Below are 24639 nucleotides of genomic sequence, written 5' to 3' on the forward strand. Positions count from 1 at the left end.
TATTAGAACTTAGGCCAACAAGCTCTAAGAAATAATACAAGATTTCAGCTTTGAGAAGCAGAGCGCAAAATAGGCTTTGGTTCTTGACAAGTAAAGACAGAAAGTATATGTGTTATTTAGCTAACCATAAAGTAGACTCGGTACACGGTCCCAAAATTTCTGGTAAGAAGATTCTAGGAATATGCTATATCTGGAATTTCAAACAGCCAGTCAGGTTTTTGCCATTATGCATCTGTAACTCTCAGCTGTAAGAATGGAAATCAGAAGTAGGATTCCAGTCCCTGAGAGATCATTGGAAGGAGCAGGAAGTACAAATAATCTTAAAACTGGAATCCAAGATAATGTTTCTGTCTCAAACATAATGTCAAATCCCTTCTGTTTAAACTTGGCAGAAAGATGAAATTATCCTAGCAGTCAAGTTTTGATACGAAAATCTAAATGCTAGACTAAGATTTCTTTAATTATTTTTGACTATGGTGTCCATAGTTCTTGAAGATTGGATTACTGCTGAACCTATAGATGTTTGACTCGAACTAGATGGCTTCCTAATAGCTTGGTAGTCTAAAAGGCAACATGATGATTTAATGTTTTATATCTATTAGAGTTTTTGGTTATATTCTTCATTTTTAGTATTTTATTTAAGAACATTCTGAATTACTTTTGTACTTAATAAATATACATCAAATTTGAAGCCTAATTCTCCAAAGACATCAATTACAATTCATTACAAATGAACTATGCAGTTTCCTTAATTCAATCATAAAGTCAAACCAATTAATCATAGATAACACATACATAGATCCTATGTATCAGAATTACATTCAATTTTTTTGTATCATTAGCTATATATATATGTGTATATATATACATACATATATATGTATATAGGTAACCTTATAATATATCAGCTATATATCTAACCTTATAATTTATCAGTTTACTTATTAGACCCAGACAGTGTAATTGAGAACAAAATGGCCCCTTGCAGTCAAGGTGCTTTTGAGTCTAATGCAACGTCTTGAGAGGGACTTCTAGGAGTATATTATTCTCTAGGCAAGGAGTATATTTGGCAAGAGTTATTTATAAAACAGTACATTTGAGTTGCGTTTAGGAAAGATTTGTTTTCCAGTTTGCTGCAAGTTGTTTTACTCTTGTATAAATGTTGTATCTACATTGTTCAAGGATCTATAAATTGGGGGCAAATTTATATACATATATTATTTTAAGTTTCATAATTCACTTTTACTTGATCCTAAAAACTGTTTCCAGTAGATAAGTTATCAAAATATACTCAAAATATAAAAAAAATAAATCTATCATTTGTTAAGTGCTACATATGTATGTCTATAATTGAAAATGGGGTTGAAAGTGACCTTTGATCACACTAACGTCTTAGCCATTTTCTGAGTTGTAGACTGTATTTGAGAATCTAATGAAAATTACAGATTCTCATGGAGAGGTGGGGAAACAACTTATGTATAAAATTTCATCTAAAATGTTGAGTTCTCTCATGGGTCACTTGGAGTTCAGAAATAAAGACCTTTGCCATAGGTAAAGGGATTTGTTTTAGGTCCTTAGAATGCCAACAAATAATTTTTAGATATTTCAAATTATAAAAGTTGAATTTTATGAAGATGATTTTAGCCAATTTAATTTTTAGGTAAACTGACTTTAGGAGAAATGCTCTGCTTTCGCAGCAGCAATAGACACTTATGATGACCCAATAATACCCTGTGTTATCTTCCTTTATTATTTAGGCTGTTTATTCCAAAGTTGTCACAGTTGATGCTTTTATTTTTTGGTTACAATTAAATTTAACGTGTCTTATTTCAGGCTGAATTTTGTCAGCAAGGAAAAAAACGAAATCAATATCATTTTCTGTTGTTAGAAGAATGAATTAAAAATCTTGTTTCTGTGCTGTTTTATTATCTGTATTAGCAAATACCTATTTCCTATTCCTTATGTGACATTTATGCCCTGGTACCTTGTTTCCTTTTTCCTTACTTAGTGCTCCACTCACAAGGTCATAGATGCTTGTTGGTAGGGCACAATGCATGAATAAAACAAGGGAGATTTGTGGGCTTTTAGGGTCAGTACTTCATCCATCTATTTATCCACTGATGTGACAGATTTAATAAATGCTTTCTGTGTGCCTGATGCTTCTTTACATTATCTCACTTGATGCTCACAATATCCCTATGAAGTAAATATGGTTTTTCTTACTCATCTTTGAAAAGCAAATGAAAGCTGGTTGCTAGAGATGAATGAAGTACCCTTAGGATGAATGAAGTATAAACATGGCCCTTGTCTTAGAGCTTACAGTGTAGTGGAGATCAACTTAAAAACACAGGTGAGTGAATACTATGATGGTCAAATACAAAATGCAGTGGAAACAGCTTGCATGGACTTCAGTCAGAAGAAGAGGGTTTCCTAGAATAAGTGACAGAAATTCTGGAGGCTCAAGGATGGAGGATGCATTACCACTGGAACAAAGAGTGCAAAGGCTAGGGAAGTAATTTGGGGACAGTTTAATAAAGGGTCTTGCAAGCCTTGTTAAGAAGTTTGGGCTTGATGCTCAGGTTAAGGAATGCCACTGTAAGGTTGTCAGCAGCCAAATATACAATCAGATTGTAGTTTGAAAAGGCAGTAAATTTGATAAGAACACACAATTAGTAAAAAATATAAACCTTGAGGTAGATTGATTTGGAGGTTGTTGCCTTCACTCCAAGCTTGAAGTGATGGCTGTTTGGACTCGGGTTCTGGCAGGGAGCTTGGAGAGAAGTGTGCATATTAGAACAATTTTAGAAGACATCATCAACAAGACTTGAGGACTGATTGACTGCAGGGGTATGAGGGAGGGAGGGAGGGATGGAGGAGAGTATTGGATGCAGAGGTATCAGGATTTAGTGTCTGGTAAAACCCACCTCTTTGACAAGAAAGAATTACCAGCAGATCTGAAGATGAGTTCAATTTGGGATAAAAAAGCCAAAGGACAATCAGGGACATTGGTGTCATGGAAGCCAAGGGAGAAAATTTTAGGGAGCCAGTGGTCTACCTGTCACATGTTGCCAGACATCATGTGAAATAAGAAGAGCCAGCTGCCTACCTCCACTTTACAAACAATTGAACCTTTTATCCTGAGAATCAGATTTGGTTAGTAATTTTACTTACGCAGTTTGTAAATTCTAGAGTGAAATTAGAGCTCCGAATTTGTGACTAAAGCTCACGCTTTGCTTGGTTTTTTTTAATAGACTTTTTTTTTTTTTTAGCAGTTTTGGGTTTATAGAAAAATCGAACAAAAAATATGGAGAATTTCCACCATCCCTCCTGCCCAGTTTCCACTGTTACTAGCATCTTGTGTTACTGTGGTACATTTGCGACAACTGATTTATACAGGTTGATATTTGCAAATAAATACATTATTATTATTAAAATCCATAGTTTACATTAAGGTTTATTCTTTGCTTTGTACATTCTGTGGGTTTTGACAAATGTAGAATGATATCTATCCGTCATTACGATATCTTTCAGAATACTTTCACTGCTCTAAAAATCCCCTGTATTCCACCTATCCATCCCTACTTCTCCACCTGCCCCCACTGCCAAGCCCACTAGCAAACACTGATCTGTTTACACTTTCTATAGTGTCCCTTCTCCAGATGTCATATAGTTGGAATCATATGGTATGCAGCCTTTTAAGTTAGGCTTCTTTTATTTAGCAGTGTTTGAGTTTTCTCTGTGTCTTTCCATGGCTGGACAGCTCATTTCTCTTTATTGCTGAAAAATGTTCTATTATTGGGATGTACCCATTTGTTTTATCAATTTTCCTATTGAAGGACATCTTGTTTACTTCCAAGTTTTTGCAATTGTGAATAAGGCTGCTGTAAACAACCAGGGGCAGGTTTCAGGTGGATAAATCATTTGGGTAAATACCATGGGACCCAAATGCTGGATGATATGGTAAGGGTATGCTTAGTTTTATAAGAAAGTGTAGACTGTCTTTCAAAGTTGCTAAACCATTTTGCATTCCCACCAGCAATAAATGAGACTTTCTACTGTCCCACATCCTCACTGGTATTTGGTGTTGTTGGTGTTTTGGATTTTAGTCATTCCAGTAGTTGTGTGGTGGTATTTCACTGTTTTAATTTGCAATGCCCTAATGATATATGATGTTAAACATCTTTTCATATGCTTATTTGTAATCTGTAAATCTTCTTTGGTGAGATGTCTGTTAAGATCTTTTGGTCGCTTTAAAAGTGGGTTGTTTGTTTTCTTATTATCATTTACTCCTTTTCTCTTACCAGTAACTTTATATTTAACATGCATCTCTCCTAAATTGCTTATGGTTGGGTCTTATTTCTTTTGTTCTAATATTCTTTATGTTTTAATATGTTCAGTTCATTAACATTCAGTGCTATCATTTATATGGTTGGATGTAGGTCTACCTAAGTTGTTTTCTGTTTTCCCTTTTCTACATTTAAAAAAATTATTTGACTTTTTTTTTTCTTTTAGGATTTCAAGTTTTTTTTTTAAATTTTTTTTAACGTTTTATTTATTTTTGAGAGAGAGAGAGACAGAGCATGAACGGGGGAGGGGCAGAGAGAGAGGGAGACACAGAATCCGAAGCAGGCTCCAGGCTCTGAGCCATCAGCCCTGAGCCCGACGCGGGGCTCGAACTCACGGACCGCGAGATCGTGACCTGAACTGAAGTCGGACGCTTAACCGACTGAGCCACCCAGGCGCCCCTAGGAATTCAAGTTTTATATACCTATTGGCTTTTTAGGAATTATCTTTTGAAATTTTTTTAGTGACTGCTCTAGGGACTACAATACATGGCCTTACCTTTTCATAGTCCACTTCATGTTAATATTGCACCATTTATTTTTAAATATGACACAATTTATTGAAGTTAGAAACTTTGCACTTACTCTTCTGTTACTTTCATACATTTCATATCCCATAAGACAATACTATATTTTTTCTTTATGAATATATCTGTATTTTAAAGAATTCCAGAGGAAAGCTCTTATTTTATATTCACTCAATAGTAACCATTTCTTATAGTCTTTTTTGAAATCTAAAGTTTTCACTCTGGTATCATTTCCCTTCAGCATACAGAAGTTTCTTACACTTGTAGTCTGATACTGATGACGACACACTTTCTTAGATTTCATTAATTGAAGAAGCCTTTATTTCACCTCTTTGAAGGATCTTTCTCTATAAAATTATGGTGTAATAGTTTTTTCCTCCCCTCATTCTAGAGTTTAGGATACTGTTTCCGTGTTACCTGGTTTCCATGATTGCTGATAAGAATCCTTGATCACAAAACTGTGTTTCTTTGGCTGTTTTCAAAATATTGTCTTTACTTCTGGTTTTCAGTAATTTAACCACAATGTGATTAGTGTGGTCATCTTTTCATTTATGCAGTTGGGGATTTTCTGAGCTTCTTGAACTTGGAAAAGTATGCCTTTAATAAAATTGGGCAGTTTCTGGCTACTATTTCTTCAAATCATTTTCTGTTCTATTTTCTCTTTTGTGTTCTTCCTGGAAATCCAATTATATTATATAAGACATTTTTACATTGTTGCACAAGTCCCTGAACTGTGTTCCCTCTCTATTCCTCTTCTCTTTGTTTTTCAAATTGGATAAATTCTGTTGATCTATGATCAAGTTCACTGACTCTTTCCTATGTCATCTCCATTCTACTTCAAAGCCCATTCAGTGAATATTTTTCAGGTATTTTTGCTTTTTGTTTAATTAAAAAAAATATATATATATATTTTTTTAATTTATTTTTGGGACAGAGAGAGACAGAGCATGAACGGGGGAGGGGCAGAGAGAGAGGGAGACACAGAATCGGAAACAGGCTCCAGGCTCCAAGCCATCGGCCCAGAGCCTGACGCGGGGCTCGAACTCACGGACCGCAAGATCGTGACCTGGCTGAAGTCGGACGCTTAACCGACTGCGCCACCCAGGCGCCCCTAAAAAAAATATTTTTTAGCGGCGCCTGGGTAGCTCAGGCAGTTAGGTATTTGACTTTGGCTCAAGTCATGATCTCATGGTTTGTGGGCTCGAGCCCCATGTCGGGCTCTGTGCTGATGACAGCTCAGAGCCTGGAGTCTGCTTCGGATTCTCTATCTCCCTCTCTCTCTTTGCCCCTCCCCTGCTTGTGTGCTCACACCCACGCATGCACTGTCTCTCTCTCTCAAATCAACAAATAAATATTTTTTCAAATTTTAAAAATATTTGCTATTAGTTTAGAGTTTTCCTCTATTTATTATGAGATTTCCTTTATCTCAGTGATGATATTTTTATTATCTGCTTTAAGCCCTAGTCTGATAATTCAAACATCTAGATCATCTAGAGGCTAATGTTTATTGGATTTAATTTTGTTTGTTTCCCATGAAATAAACAAATAGGTCACATTTTTCTAGCACTTCCTATATTCAATAATTTTGCAATGTATTCTGAATATTATGTTATGTTGTGGAGACTTGGAGTCTCTTATATTCCTCCAAAGAGTGTTGATAGTCTTGTTTTAGCAAGCAGTTAATTTGGTTCACTTGAATACAATCTCTCTTACCCTAGCATTTGGCAGTGATTCAAATCTCAGTTGAGATTGCTCTTATTCTGTCCCATGTATGCATGCTTTAGCAGTTAGCCAGGGTTGTATAAATTTATACACAGGATTTGTGGCTTCTGTTCTCTGCCTGTCCCTTTTCTGGGGTCTACCACCCATCCAGAATAATGTTTAACCAAATACCGGGGCACCTCATGACCCAGCCAAGTTGATACATAAAATTAACCATCACACTGTATCAGGTTCATTGAATGTTTGCCTGGAAGACACACATTGTCCATTTATCCACTTTAGGAATTCGGAGTTACTGTTCATCAACTTTCATGCCTCTTAAAGTTACTAACTACCTACAGCAGCTTCTTTCTGCACTTCTTTAAATAATCCCTTATATCCATTTATATTTTCAATTGCCCTCTTGTTTCCCTAACAGCATTGTGAAATAGAACTTCCTTTGATGATACAAATGCTTATATCTCCACTGTTCCATAAAGCTTTGGATTAGCCACATGTGGCTTTGAACACTTGAAATATGGCCAGTGTGACAGGGAAATAGAATGCTTAATTTTAGTTACTTTAAATTTAGACAGCCACATGTGGCTAATGGCTACTCTAAGGGCCGTGCTACCCTGGAAAATGTTTTTGTTTCCTTTTTCAAAATGTATTTTAGCTGACTCATTTCTCTAATAATTTGCTTTGATCTACTTAATGAATTAAGTAATAATTTATGGGGTCACACTATGTGTAAGATTTAATGTTAAGCAGGATTTTTATTCCTTTTCTAAATCTTAGCACCTTCTTTTTTTTTTTTTTTTAACTGTTTTGGTATTTTTAATATCTGAAAGTTACTGATCTTTTCCAAATGACCCATGTAGAGTCAAGATTCTTTTACTTTTACTTTTATATAGAAACAAATTTTAAATAGTGTATTCTCTACATGTGTGTGGTTGCTGTAGTCCTTCCTCTCTTGCCAGTCTTTCTAAAAGTGTTAAAATTGTTATAAATCCATATTTTTTCCATGGAAACTGTTACTAAAAACTATTAGTTGTGCTGCATTGTTGAAGGCTTCTGACCCTGAACTATTTTCCAAGAAGAGTACTTTTAAGTTTTTGAAGAAACTTTCCTCTTACTCTCTGCTAATTTTTAAGTGCTGGTAATTAGCACTGATTGAATTAGGTATTGTTAATCTCCTTTGTAGAAATAATAATATTTACAAATATTATATAATATTTACAATTTTTTACAATTAATAATACATTTATTTACAAATAATAATACAAATACAATTATTTACAAATAATTTACAAATAATAATAATATTTACAAATAAGTCCTTGAATTAATTATTTTGTATGTTTGTATGTTTAATTAAAATATGTTTAACTTTAAATTGTGGATGTGAGCATTTAACACACTGGTTGATTATTTTTACTTTATGTAGTATAAATTTTTCATTTTATTTCATGATATTTTGATATTTATCATTTCAGGACCACCAAACAATTTTGAGAGCATGGGCTGTAAAAGATTTTGCTCCAAATTGCCCTTTGTATGTCCAGATATTGAAGCCTGAAAATAAATTTCATATCAAATTTGCTGGTAAGTTTAATTTCAAATTTCAACTTGGATGGTAAGAGATATGTCTCTGAAATTAGTGGCAACTTAATATATTCATGAATGTATAGAATAGAGGGATTCCTTTTATCATCTACTTGTTATAAAAGAAGTTACTCACTTTAAAAAGTGGCAAGATAATATTTTGGGAGTGTATCTTTAATTTTTTATATAACTTGGTGATTTTAGCAACTGAATTTCCTGGATATCTTGATAAGACTATAAGTAGATTAGCACTTATAAACACAGGTTTCAAATGCTATATATCTATTAATTTATTCTTATGTTTACACAGATAGTGTTTTGCTATAGATTATTTAATACACAAGTAAACTTCCCATGCATTAGAGTAATACTGAACTGTATTCAAGTACAAATAGATTTATTTAGAGATAGATTTTGAAAACATTTCAAGAAAAACATACATGTGAGTTTTTCATAGAGACACTGCTTTTGAAGTAATTTCATCTGAGATTATACTTTAAACTGTTAGGAAATTGAACAGTAAGATGATACTTTAATTTTTTCTTAAATGTTTCTGTAGGAACTAATTTTGATCCAGACAGTAATTTATATTCATGTAAAAAAAAAAAACAAAACAACTTTGTTTTTTTAACATTTCACCTTCATAATTGAAGCTGCAAACACCATTAAGATGTAAACCATTTTAACTATGCGTTAGCAAAATGCATTTCCTTCAGAAGATGTGTTTACATATCTTATAATGTTTACCTATTTGTATATGATTTTTAATGAAAAAATTATAAGCATTAAGAAATTTCTAAATAATAACAAAAAATATTGCCATTCAATTTGCTCTGTTTTTTTATCTTTTAACTTTGCTTCTAATGGCACCATTTTTTTTTCCCTAAAATTTATTGTAAACAAAGCAATGGCTCTCAACTATGGCAGCATTTAAGTATCTGTCTGGAAGGTTTTTTTAAGTACTAATAACTGATTAAAATTGTGATGATGGTGCCAGGGCATTTTTAAGCCTGTTCCCTAAACTGAAAATTAAAATAACAGCACCTCCTTTGCAAATGACTTTGTGAAATTTAGTGGAAAATACATGTAAATTCTCCATCTGCTACCTGTTACATATTTAATTAGCATTAAAGAAATGCCAATTGTTTATTTAAAAGACCTTTGAAACTAAGCTGCTCCCTTTTTATTGTTATTTAGCAAAAGGAATATTTTTATAAAATTCTTATCATACCTGATAATGACTTCTAATGATATAATTTTTTAGGAAGGTGGTAATGGCATAAGCATCAGACCAAGTCCTAAAAATGAGAATTTAAATTTGAGTGCCACCACTTAAGATTTAGGTAGGCAAATTAGAGTTCTGAACCCCATATTTCTTTTTTGTTAAATTATGTATCGTAATTATGATGTCTTTATTCCATTGGTTAGGATTAACGGTAAGAATTAAATAATATCTGAAACATACTAGGTGCTCAATAAATGGAAATCGAATGTGGATCACAATTTTGAATGTGTTATTACTAGATTTCAGAATAGACTTTTGTTCTTTTCCCTTTCTTAGCAGGCCATAGATAGGCTCACAACAGATAGATCAAACTCACTGAAACAGTCCACCTTTACAAACAAGAAATTACAAAGACTATTTGTATCGATTCTCTTTCATATTCTTATTTTACCATTTTTTTGATAAACCCATTGAAATGAATGAGATAGTTAAAAGTTCTATCCTGATAGTGTATCACAATATATCTAATTTATGGCACCTGCTGAAATTCCTTTTAATGATGTCTGTATTCTTTTATGGCTGAGATTACAACATCTCAGAGGAACTGTTTTCTTACATTATAAAAAGATGAAAGCATCCTAGTTTCATTAAAACGCCATAAGACAGTTTGGGGTGATGTATGAGACTCTGCAACCAATATAATATATTTTACATCTCAGCATGAGGTTAAAAGATTATGGACTTTGCATTTCAAAAGGAAGTGTATCAAGCTGTCACTTAGTTTGTATGGAAGATTGTTAAAATAATGGTCTTCAATGAACCATGTTCCCTGTGTCTATGTCCTATGTTGATGGGACCTTGCAGCTTACACCATTAAGAGATGAAATGCAATTCCCCACCACTTGAATAGGTGCTGGTCTTGTGACTTGCTTTGCCCAATAGAATGTGACAAAAGTTACACTGTATGACTTCAGAGGCTAAGCCTTAAAAGTCTGTGCTTTTGCTTTCCCTTCACTGGAACATTACCCAGAGACTGCATGTAAAGGATCCCAATTTAGCCTCCCTAAAGATGAACAATCACTTGGAAAATGAGACTTACCCATCCTAGGCATCCTACCTCTCTAGCTCCTGACTTGCCCACAGCCAACCCAAGGAGTCATGTTAACCTACAGAATTTTGAGAAATGAAAGTGTTGCTTGCTTTAAGTCACTATGCTTTGTAGTTATTTGTTATTTGGCAATAGATAACAAATATCATTTGTAATAAAATATTTGCTTTACTTTTAAACCATATCATTTGATAATATTTATATTACTGTCTTTTCATTCTTATAAATGTTAAATAGCACAATTCTAATTATCACAGGATATAAAATGAGATAATTTTATTTTTTTTATTTACCTTAAAATGTTTATTTATTTTGAGAGAGAGAGCACATGCATGAGTGAAGGAGGCACAGAAGAGAGAGAGAGAGGGAGAGAGAGACTCTCAAGCAGGCTCCATGCTGTCAGCACAGAGCCCATTATGAGGCTTGGTCTCAGGAACCATGAGATCATGACCTGAGCCAAAATCAATTCTGACACTTAATCAACTTAGCCACGCAGGTGCCCTGTTTCTCTTTATTTAAATAGCCCCTTTAATACACCCTAAATTGTGGCACTACTACTATGATTATAATTTATATATTTTTAAAAAGTAAATCCATGTTTTTCAAAAAGGAAAAGAAGAAACTTCAAAATTTGGGTTATGAGTTTATAAAATACTAAAAAATAGAAACAATATAGCAACCTACCAATTATTCCTTTATACAGATCTACCTTTCCTATCATGTATGGATCCTTTTCTTCTGAACAAAATGACTATAGGCATTCATTAAGGTAAACTATTGACGTGTTAAAATATCATTTGAATGAATTATTATATCATTAATTATAATTAAAATAATCCTCTACACTTTGATGAGAGTTACAGGGGAAAAGTCTAGGTGGGCTTGATTTCAGCAGCAGAAAAGATATGCTTTTATTCATTTCACCAAGACAGGAAAGTAAAAATAGTAAGTCTAGAGATAGAAAGTCCTCAGTAGAATAATAGCTATGATACAGAATATAAACCCATGCACACTACAAATTTTAATGAGATTCAATAGCATAAAAATATACATCATGGGGGCACCTGGGTGGCTCAGTCGGTTGAGCGTCCGACTTCAGCTCAGGTCACGATCTCGCGGTCCGCGAGTTCGAGCCCCGCGTCGGGCTCCGGGCTGATGGCTCAGAGCCTGGAGCCTGCTTCCGATTCTGTGTCTCCCTCTCTCTCTGCCCCTCCCCCGTTCATGCTCTGTCTCTCTCTGTCTCAAAAATAAATAAAACTTTAAAAAATATATATACTTCATAGATAATTTGATTATTTTAATCACCACAAGTTTCCTAAGAAGAAAATAAACTCAAACAATCTCATACAAGTTTACTGTCAGCAATTTTCCTTTTTATAATAAATTTATCAAAGTAAAGAAACTGATATTGGGAAATCTGTAAAGAGACCATCCTCCGTCAAATCTTCATCCTATTATATAGTAACTGCATGATCCCAAGCTCCTTAATTTCTCTTGACTTGAGTTTTTTTAAAAAATTTATTTATATTTTTTAATTTGAAAGAGAGAGAGAGAAAGCAAGCAGGGGGAGGGGCAGAGAGAGAGAGAGAGAGAGAGAGAGAGAGGGAATCCTAAGCAGGCTTCATGCTCAGCATGGAGCCGAGTGCGAAGCTTGATCTCACAACTCTGGGATCATGACCTGAGTCAAAATCAAGAGTCAGTCATTCAATTGGCTGAGCCACCCAAGCGCCTCTCAACTTGAGTTCTTTGATATAGAAGAAGAGGATAATAAGGGAAACTATCCCATAGGGTTGTTATGATAAAAAAAAATATTCAAAAGAACATCAGCCACTAGTAATTGGTACCTATCAAATTGATGATTATCATTAATCTTAAATGTCTATTTCTCATCCTAACAAAACTGTGTTACCCTTGTTTCCAGGAAAAGTAACTGAGGATTGCTCATAATGTTTTACAAACTGCTAATTATAGTAAATATTCAAAAAGCACATAGTTCTCAGCTTGCACATGTTTTCCAGAAAATAGTAAAAAAAGATATTTCCCAGACTCATTTTATGAGGCTATCCTAGCCATGATACAAAATTCATTGAAGACAGTATACGCAATGATTAGAGACCAATTTAGTATATAAAATATACTACAGAAGTAACAAAGTAATGTATTTAAAAAATAATATTACCAAGCTGAAATTATTGTAGCAAGAGATCTTTATGTTAAAAGAGAAAATAGTATCATGATTTTAATGCATACAAAAAAAGCATTTGAGAGAGGATTCAGTATCGATTTACAATTAAAAAAAAAAAAAGAAAGAAACAGGGTTAGAAAGCCATGAGGAAAACATTCATTAAGCTAAGGAAAATTATCTACAAAATAACCTAGAGGAATAAAGAACATTTAATGACCACATATTGAAAGTTTACCTTTAAGATTACATTCAAACAAAGGTGCTTACTAAAACCACTTTTATTCAGCTTTTTCCTGGAAATCCTAAGGAGTGCAGTAAGATTACAAAAATAAATAAAAGTAGTAAGCATTGAAAAGCGTGAAATAAAATTGCCATTATTTATATAAGATTATATAATATATAATTATACATATATTCCACTAAGAAAAAGGGGATCTTATACATTTATATGATTTCCAAAATTAAATCTCTGCCTCAGTATTCACTATGAGCTTCAGTCTTGTATCTCCAACTGTACAGTCAATATCTCCCATTAGGTTTCTTTTTTTTTTTTTTTTTTAATTTTTTTTTTTAACATTTATTTATTTTTGAGACAGAGAGAGACAGAGCATGAACGGGGGAGGGGCAGAGAGAGAGGGAGACACAGAATCGGAAGCAGGCTCCAGGCTCCGAGCCATCAGCCCAGAGCCCGATGTGGGGCTCGAACTCACGGACCGTGAGATCGTGACCTGAGCCGAAGTCGGACGCCCAACCGACTGAGCCACCCAGGCGCCCTCTCCCATTAGGTTTCTAACAGTTGTCTCAAAATTAAGATATCTAGAAATATTTATTGATTCTTCCTGACTTGAAATCTGTTTCTGTCTCTTTCTTCCCCAAAACCTATGAGTCACCCTTCCATTGTTTGCATTCAATCCATGAAGTCCTACAGGGCAGACTCCCTGAGTATCCCAGGCTTATCCACTGACACCACACTAGGTCATGCCATGATCATGGCTGTGTCAGAACACTCCACTTTTCTTCTTTCCTGGGTGTCCACGATTTCTGCCTATAAGCTTACTGGTGCTCTTCATATTCCTCAGCACATTTGCAATAGCAATCACTGTTTGTGTGTTATGGTAGGCAGCTATACCTTTGTACCTCCAACGTCAACCCAAACTCACTAGTTTCCTTTTTCCAGTATATCAATGCCAACATTCTTTTACAATATCATTATTTTTAAAAGATTCTTCCTGGTGGATTATTTTTGTCAACCTCTGGAGAACAAAAGTCAAATGGTACTATAGCTTTGGTTGTGTTAAATCTCTTTTCCAGTGAGAAATATTTTTTATCAATACACTTCTTTTTTAAGAAGTGGCAGTTGGTACTGAAACATAGGAAGAAGTAATGGCAGTGTTCCATAGCTATGACTAATATAAAAATGTGGTTTTGTAACATCTTGTATTCTTTGTCAGCTTCTTGTAGGACTAGCAATTCTAGTAGAGTGCCTCCAAGGTCATATATGTGATCTGAAATCACCTAGAAAAAAGGACTCCACATTATTAAGCCCTTCACAGATTTTCTCCTCCGTGGCAAAACCATGATGAAAAAGGAAAACATTATAATAGTTCAGCTTTCAGACATTTTTCTGTAGATTTTAATCAGAATAAAACCAAGCCCATATCTCTTTCTTCACTCTGTATTCCAAAAATCATTAAAAAAGAAAACATGAAACAAGACATAAGAAAAAAATGTGGTATACTAGGAAAAGAACTGCTTTATTGAAAATCCTTGAATGAACTTAAAGAATAAACTATGCTGTCCAATTATTTGAATCTAAAAGAAGTTTGCTATTTGTCTCCTAGTCAGATGAAATTACTCAGAAAATCAGTGGGAGGTGAATTCCTGTTACATGAGTAAATTCATTGCTAAATTTATGCTGCCTCTATCTCCACCCCCCAAATAAAGGGTTATGTCACCTGTGAGTGAATATTCAATTCCCTTTCTTTTGTCAACAAACTTTCAACATTCTGGGTCCTTGAAAATTTTCTATGTTATTTTAACAGAATGTAAGAAGACCTAAAAATTAAATTGGTAAATTTTCACCTATAGATAGGTGTGAGGAATGTTAATAAATTTGTAGGAGTAGAAAATGTAAAAGAGTAAAGAACATAAAAATAAATTTGTAGGTTGTGAATTTTCTATAAATTTTATTTTCCATGCTTTGACTATGATATTTCATAAGTAAGAGAATTTGAGTTAAAGTACATGAATGAAAGGAAGAATCGTACCTCAAGAGTAAAGTGTTGACTGAATGAAATTCTCTCTACTTCACAGCTTAAACATGCCTAGAAGAATGATTCATTATACTAGAACAGTAGGAGTTAGTTCTGGGAATTAAAAAAAAAAAAGATTTCAATTGCAATACAAGTTAAAAGTATAGACAAAAATATTTTTAACAATACCATTGACAACATTGTAGAAACTTATATCTTTCTTATAGTAGGTAGTTGTGGCTATCATTATAAAAGCAATATTGTTTACAGTATGCACATATGTGCACATGTCTGTGCCCACACAAACACAGATCTTGGAGAAATAATTTGACTAAAAACTGAAGGTCTTATCTCAATTTAGTCACCATTAATTTTTTTGCTGAAACACCAGACATTCCAATGCCTCACTTTTTTCTACCCAAAAAAGAGAGTAGAAAAATATTTCCAAGTAATATAAATATTGGAAATTATCTCAGCTGTTTCTAAATAACATATGTAAGTGCAACGCTTGACTTTCACCAAATGGTAAGGTGTGAGTTTTTCGTGCTGAATAATTTCTTCATTTCCCATATAACACCCACATAGATATCATTTTAAATTTCATTCTTACAACCTACTTAAGAACATAAAGCTTTGAATTCCTATTTTTTTCAGAAGATAAATTACCACAATTTTGAAAATTCTTCATTTTCAGGTGGAAATATTTTTTCTTTGATTTTGTATCATGATACAGATTATCAGAAGCCACTTAACCTAAGGTCTGTTCAAAACCAGCACAATTTGGAGAGTCTTTAAATTTTTTTCTTTCCTCACTATTTTTTACTTTGCAAAAAATCAAACATATACAGTTTAAAATTATACAATGAAAACCTGTATTCCCTCCATTTACATTCAGCAATTAACATTTTCCCACATTTGCTTAATCTTCTCTCCCTACAGACACACACACACACACACACACACACACACACACACACACACACACATATGCACATATTTTTAACTTCAGCATGCTTTTCCTAAGAATGACATGCTGCCGTGTACCCACAATAACATTTTTACCTCTGAGAAGATTAAGTAATTTCATGGATCTGGTTCATGTTTAAATGTTGTCAGTTGTTCCCCAAATATCTTTTATAATTGTATGGTACTATTCAGTATTAAATCAATATTCCATTTTTTTATTGCATTTGCTTTTTAATTTTTTATTGAAATAATTAAATTTGGAAGATTAGTATATACAGTATAGAGCATTCCCATATACCCTTCATATCACACAGCTTCCTGGGATGTTAATTTCTTATATAATCATGGTACATTTAATCAAAGCTAAAAAATTAACATTGGTGTAAATTATTCCTTAAGTGAAATATTTTCTAGTATTTCATCCCTCTTAACAAAAATATCGGTAACTTATTTGCTTTACTTTTTTATAGTTTCTAAGATTTTAATTTGTGGGTCTATTAAATAACCAAACCAACTTTCCTGTTTGTTCTCTTTGACACTTGATTAAATTGCCATTGAACATTAGGTATTTCAAGCCATTTTCTTGTGGGGCACTTAAAATTTAATGAACTTGATGCATCTTTATATTTTTCTCCATTAATTTTCTTATAGTCTTATATTTCTCCAAGACTCAATTTCATGGTTCTGAAAGCCAGAGTAGCATATTTCTTCTTCTGTCTTTGGAAAGTGCCAGGCATTTTCTATCATATCCTAGATCTATGATTTTCAGTCTGTAATGTAGTTTCTTAATAACAATGATTTATAAAGAATAACAGGTATATCATCTTGCACCCACATTTACTCATTCAAACAATGTTATTAAGTCCTACTGTGAACAATTTGTTATTCTAGGTACTAGTAGTATGATGATAAATCAGATGAACTAGCTGTCTATTCCAATGGCCGGTTTTCTCATTTTCTTTACCTTTCACCCTTTTTATCAAGAATGAGCCAGTGTACTTTTACATTTTGCCCGAGAACACTACTCTAACAGAGCCTGTTCTTTCCACATAGAGCTTCAACTATGACCTTATGATCCTCCTCTCCTGCCCTTGCCACCCTCCATATATATCAAAACTCATGATTCCATTTCTGTTCTAGTCTTATCAGATTTTGCTTGATGAGATTAGTCAATCTGATAGACCTATTTTAGGTAAAGTTTTTTATAATTTAATATAATACCCTCATCTCTGGAGTAATTATGTTTGTATTGAAAAGTCTCTTAAAATAAGACTTTTAACCCCCAAAGAATGAAATCCTAATATAAAGATGATGGCAAATATTATCACAGGATATTTATCTAATGTTGCCTCAAACATGTATGACAGCATGCTGTGCACACACAAGCATGTGTTTGGGGATGGGTGGAGAGAGACTGTGAATTAGCCTTTACTAAAGAATTGGAATGTTGCAGGAGAGTAATGAAAGTTATTGTTGAAGGTATAACATTTTAACTAGATAATAAAGTAACTCCAGGGGACTTGTGGAGTGCAGTGGACAGGACACAAAGGGTCTCATAGGGGTGATTATTTAGGAAGCTATTAGAGTGTTCAGGTGAGAGAGACTGAGTGATTGAACCAGAGTAGTGATGATGGATGTGGAAAGTGAGAAAGATTCATGAATCATTTCAGATATATTCTGTGGACCAAATCATCACTTAACTATGGGAGCCAAAGATAGTGAGAAATCAGTTTATTTGATTTTTGCCACTCTCCTCTCTTTTTTGTATATCCTCCCATTTAACATAAATTGTATTATAGCAGTTTATGAATTGATTTGTAGCTTGCTTCGATTTTCATTTAACTCCTGAGTAGGAGTTTCTTTTTTTTTTTTTTTTTTTTTTTAAGATTTTATTTTTGAGTAAGTCTCTACACCTAATGTGGGGCTTGAACTTACAACCCCAAGATGAAGAATTGCAAGCTCTACTGACTGAGCCAGCTAGGTGCCTCTAGCTAGAATAGGAGTTTCTTAAATGCTCTTCAGTGACATGCACAGTGCTCGACTCATAGTATCTTATTATTATTAGCATATAGGCTATATTATAAGATTTAAAAACTTAAAAGATCCATTAAGAATGTTCAATAGTAGTACTATAACTCAGTAAAATACAAATGTGCAATAATATATAAAATAGTAAAAAGGAAAAAAAATTGCAATCTCTCCCCCACCACTGTGTAGGGAAAAACCTGATTCTCTCCTACTGTGTTTTCTCCCTGGTGAGACTACTTCACTAATCACATAGGAACATCACTTCTGACTCTCTGGTTACCAAATATGTAGAGGTGTCTTCCCCACATCAAGCAGTTCTCTAGGATACCAGCTGAATGTCTTACAGTTCAACTCAAGTCTGACTCTGTTTACCCAGAGATAGCATCAGATCCCACACGGGAGGGCTCAGGGACTGCCCTTCCCCCACCCCTTTCAGAGGCCATTTGCATGTCCAGGTTGTCACCTGTGCTTCTGCTGACCAACATTTGGCTATAGATTGCAAGTCCCAGCACCCCCTTCTTGGGTTTGATTGATTTACTAGAGTGGCTCAAAGAACTCAGGGAAATATTTACTTACATTTACCAGTTTAATAAAGGGCATGGTAAAGGATACAGAAAACAACCAGATGAAAAGATTCATAGGGTAGAGGTCTGGGAGGGTCCCTTGTGCAGGAGTATCTGTCTTTATGGAGTTGGGGCATGTCACCTTCCCAGTGTATGTATGTACCAACCTGAAAGTTCTCCTAACCCCCTACTGTTGGGATTTTATGGATGCTTCCTCCTGTGGGCATGATCAATGATAACTCCATTTCCAGCCCCTAACTTCTCTCTGGAGGAGGGGGGAGGTGGAGCTGAATCTTCTAATCTTCTAATCATGATTTGGTCTTTCTGGGGACCAGCTCCCATCTAGGAGTTATCCAGGAACCCATCCAAAGTTGCTTCATTAGAACAAAAGAGGATCCTGGCATTCTTACCATTTCAGAATTTACAAGGGTTTTAGGAGACCTGTGTCAGGGAGTAAGTCAAAGACCAATATTAGAACAAAAGAAACTCCTTGGGCTCTTATCCCCCAAGAAATACAGCATTTCAGAAGCTCTTTTCCAGGAACTGTAGACAGATATCTATCTATCTATCTATCTATCTATCTATCTATCTATCTATCTATCATATATCTATCTATCTATCATCTATCTATCTATCAATCATATATCTATCTATCTATCTATCTATCTATCTATCATCTATCTATCTATCTATCTATCTATCTATCTATCTATCTATCATCTGTCTATCTATCATCTATCTATCTATTTATCATCTGTCTATATATCTATCTATCTATCTATCTATCATCTATCTATATCTATATATCTGACATATATATGTCTTTCAGATATGAAAGTAATGTTTCATCATATTATAGAAAAAAAGTTGTGGAGGTGAAGAGTGAATTAGACTAAGAGCATCAGAAATATAAACAGATTCCTGTAATTTTTTCTGCATCATTTCATTTTTTTCCTTGAGCAGCATTTCATATTAAAATGTGTGTTCTTAGAATGCCGCGCTAGAGGTAATTTTAGGAATTGCCTGATGGGGAGCACAGGTATGAGTTTATTTGTTTAAGTAGTAAAAGGATGTATAGATAGAAATCCAGAAAGGATAGAGACATCACTAACATCTGTTTACACAGTTACATGAAGGTTTCATAAGGAAGTAGAATAAGTTGCATGCAACATTTAAGTAGAAGGACATTTATTAAATTTTATTGTAAGGATAAATGTAGAAGGAAACAACAATGTCTAGCCATATGAGACTAGATACACAAGATACATGGATGTGGTGTGTATATGTATTTTCCAACCAAAAGTCGTTATTAGATTATATTAAAATGAGAGGCAATACAAATGAAATAAGTAAGATATGGAATTACTTAAAGTAACAATTTTATTAATATAATTCATGTATAATGAATTATATTTCATTTTTATATAGAAACATATTATTAGCTAGAAGGTGATTTTGCTGATAATGTTTTTTAATTTGTTTATAGATTTTATATTTTTACATTTTTTTCACACAAGGTCAAATTATTAAGTATAATTAATGCCATGAAAATATTTATAAATCATTATATCTAAGCAGGGAACATGTTATTCAATTAATTACAACTATAAAAATTATGTTTGTATAGACTATAATAATTTGTTAATGTGAACTAAACTATCATTATTAGGTAGGTAAAAGATAATGTATATAAATTTATGAATCTGTGAAATCAGCATATTGTTATATTTTATAACCCATGACAAATGCCATGTAATATTTTAATATAATAATAACTTTCATTGGTGCCAAGTTCTCATTTAAGCCATCAAGCTATTCTGTAGCCCTATAATCATAGAGACAAAAACTGATGATCAGTCAGTACCTACTTCCTTCTTGAGAATGTTAACTTAGCTTCCAATGAAGGATGAAAAATAAGCAAAATTAAAAAGTGATAGCTGTTTTTAAAAATCACCAAGGTGAATGTCATGAGCTTAGATAAGTTATTTCCAACAATTTTTGGAAGTTTATATGTTTGAAAATAAGAAAAAGAAATGTGTGATCTGTTGAAATTATAGATTAGTAATTTTGATGAATTAGCTCCTCCTTGGATTGTGTATTCAATATTCTTTGTTCTTCAGCGTACTAAGACTCACTTTTGTCAAGAACTAAAATAATGAGTAAATAAATAAAATAATACATCCTCAGTTACCATAAGAGAAGTTTTCCTGGACGTGGGCGATAAGCTTAAGATGATTATCTAGTGTAATTTCTAAGGTGAATAGTATGTGTCCTTTTATGATTTTTAATATGCAGTGCCAATTTGCTCTTCAGAAATGTATAACTTACTTTTGCAAAAGTAAGCAATATTCCTTTTAACTCTTGCCCCTTGGGCAAAGGAAAAATAATATTGAAAAATAATATTAAGAGTTATCTTATTATTATTATTATAGTTACAGTAATATTGGCAGCCAACATTTATATAATGCTTATTATGTGCAAGGACTACTGTTCTAAAACACTTTTTGTAGATGAAGTCAATTAGTTTTCATCACAACCTTATATTATATAAAGTAATATGTTAGTTATCTATTGCTGTGTAACAAGCCCAAAATTCTGTGGTATAAACAATAAAAATTTATTATTTCGCAGTTTCTGTGGGTCAAGAATTTGAGAGAAGTAATAATCAGGGTATTTATGATGTTGCAACGAAGATGTCAGTTGGAACTGTAGTTACCTGAAGGCTGGACCTGCACTGGGAGATCTGTTTCCGGTGTGGTTCACTCTTTACTCACAAGTGCCAGTACTCACTTACTGGCAAGTTAGTGCTGGCTGTTGCAGGAGGCCTCAGTTCTTTACTTCTTGGACTTTTTCTTGGGGCTACTTGAGTGTCCTTACGATGTGGCAGCTGACTTCTCCCAGAAAACATTGACCTAAAAGGCAGCAAGGCAGAAGCCACAATATCTTTTATGACATAGCTCTGGCTGTCCCACACTGTTATTTCCACGATATCCTATTGGTTACACAGATCAGCCCTATTCTGTGAATGCCAGGATGGGAGAATCACTAGTGGCTGTCCAGGAGGCTTGCTACCATAAGTAGATTTTATTGGTATAGTTCACTCTCGAGCAACACGAATTTGAGCTGCATGGGTCCACTTATATGTGTATTTTTTTGTCCAATAAATATAGGACAGTACTATAATTATATTTTCCTTATCATTTTCTCAATAACATTTTCTTTTCTCTAGCTTACTTTATTATATGAATACAGTATATAATACGTATATTATACAATTTCTGTATTAATCCACTGGATGCTATTGGTAAGGCTTCTAGTCAATGGTAGACTATTGGTAGTTAAGTTTTAGGGTAGTCAGATATTACACGTGGATTTTCCATTTATGCAGAGGTTGGTGCACCTAACCCTCATGTTGTTAAAGGAACAGTAGTAGTCTTGTTTTACAGATGAGGAAATTGAGACACAAAGATATTAAGTAAAGTGCTGATGAAGCCATACTAAGTGGTGGAACTAAGCCTTTAATCCATGTTCTCTGTCTCCAAAATGTGTGCTATTAAGAGATATGTGATATTGCTGTTAATAGTTCATTTTAATTTTCAATTATTGATTACTGACAGAGCTGTTCATTCACATGTATCTATTGTCCATTTAATTTGTGTGTTCATTCATATGTAAAATAAAGCCCCGAACTCTTACTTCCTATAGAGGTGACTATTTTTCTTAGTGAATTATAGAGGTTGTTCATACTCTTAAGTTATGAACACTTTGATTTTTTAAAAATTGCATTGTTTTTTTCAGTTTTCAAGTTGTCTTTGGGTTATGTTTATGGTGCTTTTAACTAACAAAAGTTTTATCTCTTTTTGGCACTTTTGTGATTTTTGCCTCTAGATTGTCCATAGATTCATCATTTAATAGTTCAAATCAGTGTACTTTCCAGAAGTTACTTCCTTTTAGACAGAATTTGTAGCAACCTCTAGAATTGTCCCTTAAGGTCAAAAAGAGTATGTGGAGAGTGAATGGCTGAAATGTCCAATTTACTTTATTTCTTGGAATCCGTTGATATGAATATTATATTGAAGAATTGTGGGGGCTGTTTGGTAGAATTTTGGTGATATTGAGGCCAAGTAGGGAAGGACTCAGCTAGATAAAACATTTGGCTCAATTACCCATGAAATCAACCTCACTTTGCATTGAGGAATTCCTTTTAAGTTACATATGCCCCCAGTAAAACTCAAATTTCAATCTTCTTTTGTCCTTTACTTTTACTTTGTTTAGATTGTTAGATGACCATCTAGTTGACAGTAGCATCTATCTATCTATCTATCTATCTATCTATCTATCTATCTATCATCTCTCTGTCCCCCCCCATTTCTATCATCTATCTCTCTAATCACCTATCATCTATCTATCTTATCTATCTATCTATCTATCTATCTATCTATCTATCATCTCTCTCTCTCCCCCTCATATCTATCATCTATCTCTCTATCTAATCTATCACCTATCATCTATCTCTCTATCCTATCTATCTATCTATCTATCTATCTATCTATCTATCTATCTGTCTCCTATCGTCTATCTATCTTCTATCTATCATCTACCTATCATCTGTCATTTGATACAAACATTTTGGAGGAAAAGGGAAAGATTTGGTTATTATGGGAGACTGCCAAAAGGCAGGCAGTAGCCAATAAGTATGTACTAAATGCCTAATATAAGTGATGAAGTGAGAGCTTCTTCTGAAATTTTGTCCAGAGTAATGGCACTAGCAAAAACAGCTGTCACAGATTACACATGACAACTATAAATATGGCTATGGGTTGTCATTTGCCTGGGAGGATCAGATAAATCATAGCATCTTCTTGTATTGTTAAAGGAAAGGTGTACACTCATATAAGCTCATATTTCCATTTATTCTCCATTTTTCTAAAACAAAAATATTTACTTGGTATAGAAATTTATAATTTACTGCATGGTGTCCTATGTTAGTTCAATCTGAAATTTATATTTTTATAAGGTAGATGTAAATAACTATACCTATTTGTCTAATATGTTACTAAGCATAGTTGCCTAAAGACTACATGCTTAAAGGCATGGGATTCAGACTTGTATTTTGTGACTCCAAATCTAATGATCTTTAAATAGAGTACAGGACAACATGTGTAACATTTTTCTACTTTATCATGCACTTTTACAAGTGCTAAGATATTATATTTAATCTTCATAGAATTTAATCTTGATTCAGAAGATCCATTTTCCGTTTAATTGGCAAGAATTCCTTGAGAGTTAGAGTGAAAGAGATATGTAATGGAGTATTTACCTGGACTTGACATCATCGCAAATACTTCCAGTCTTATTTATACAATTCAAATCTCACAATTCCCAGCCTCAATCTTCTGTGTTTCAATTTTGCTTATTCAACCATCCATTACTATCTAAACACACTCCTTCTGCCTCATTATGACTTTTGGTGCAGTGCTATTCAAAGTGTAGTCCAATGACAAGTTTTAGTCTACAGACTTTTGCTGGGCTACAAGTACATCAATTGAGAGTAAGCATTTAGAAACTTTGATAGCAATTTGACATCACTGTGACATCCAAGGGCGTAATCAATGTGTTATCTCTTTGGAAAGTGAATAGACTCACATCAGAATCATAGGTGAGTCACACATGGCATGAGTTCTATATCAGCCATGCACAATAGAAATGGATGGTGTCTGCAATGGGTTGGAAATGAAGAAGAAAAAAAAATACTGGTTCTTCATCACAAATAGCTGAGGAGCATTGATCTAATGCATCATCAATCTGGATTCTTCATGGGCCTCTCTTTCCTTTCTTCTCTTCTGCCCTCTTTAAACAACCTGAGCTCTGTGGGCTGTCATTTCAACCAAACTCATGTCACTATAGTAATTTCCTTTATTTTTGAAAAGAAAGCATACACACAACAAGATCCTACATGGGTGGATCCTTTTTTTCCTGCTCCTTGGCTGAGCACCGCTGGGGAAAAAAAAATCACTTAGAGGGTCAGATTCGTGTCCTCGTAAACTCATTTGGGCAGCTCAGAAGCCGTCTTAACAGAGTGGAATTTTTTCTTATCAAAACACTCTTTTGCTCTTGCAGTTACAATTTCAAACTT

The 24639-nt window shown here is 33.8% G+C and overlaps 1 protein-coding gene across 9 annotated transcripts in view; it reads left to right on the forward strand.

Moving 5' to 3' along the window:
• KCNT2 (potassium sodium-activated channel subfamily T member 2) overlaps window positions 1-24639 on the forward strand; it is a 364447-nt gene that overhangs the window by 193985 nt on the left and 145823 nt on the right. For all 9 annotated transcript variants that reach the window (XR_009254514.1, XR_009254515.1, XM_058702129.1 and 6 more), the window contains exon 13: window positions 8068-8176. Coding sequence is in view for 7 of the 9 variants with exons in the window: in XM_058702129.1 (XP_058558112.1) it covers window positions 8068-8176 (109 nt within the window). In the remaining 2 variants the exon portion in view is untranslated. The remainder of the gene's footprint in view (window positions 1-8067; window positions 8177-24639) is intronic.

The sequence above is a fragment of the Neofelis nebulosa genome, chromosome 15, assembly GCF_028018385.1.
Source record: "Neofelis nebulosa isolate mNeoNeb1 chromosome 15, mNeoNeb1.pri, whole genome shotgun sequence".
In the NCBI taxonomy this organism is placed as follows: domain Eukaryota; kingdom Metazoa; phylum Chordata; class Mammalia; order Carnivora; family Felidae; genus Neofelis; species Neofelis nebulosa.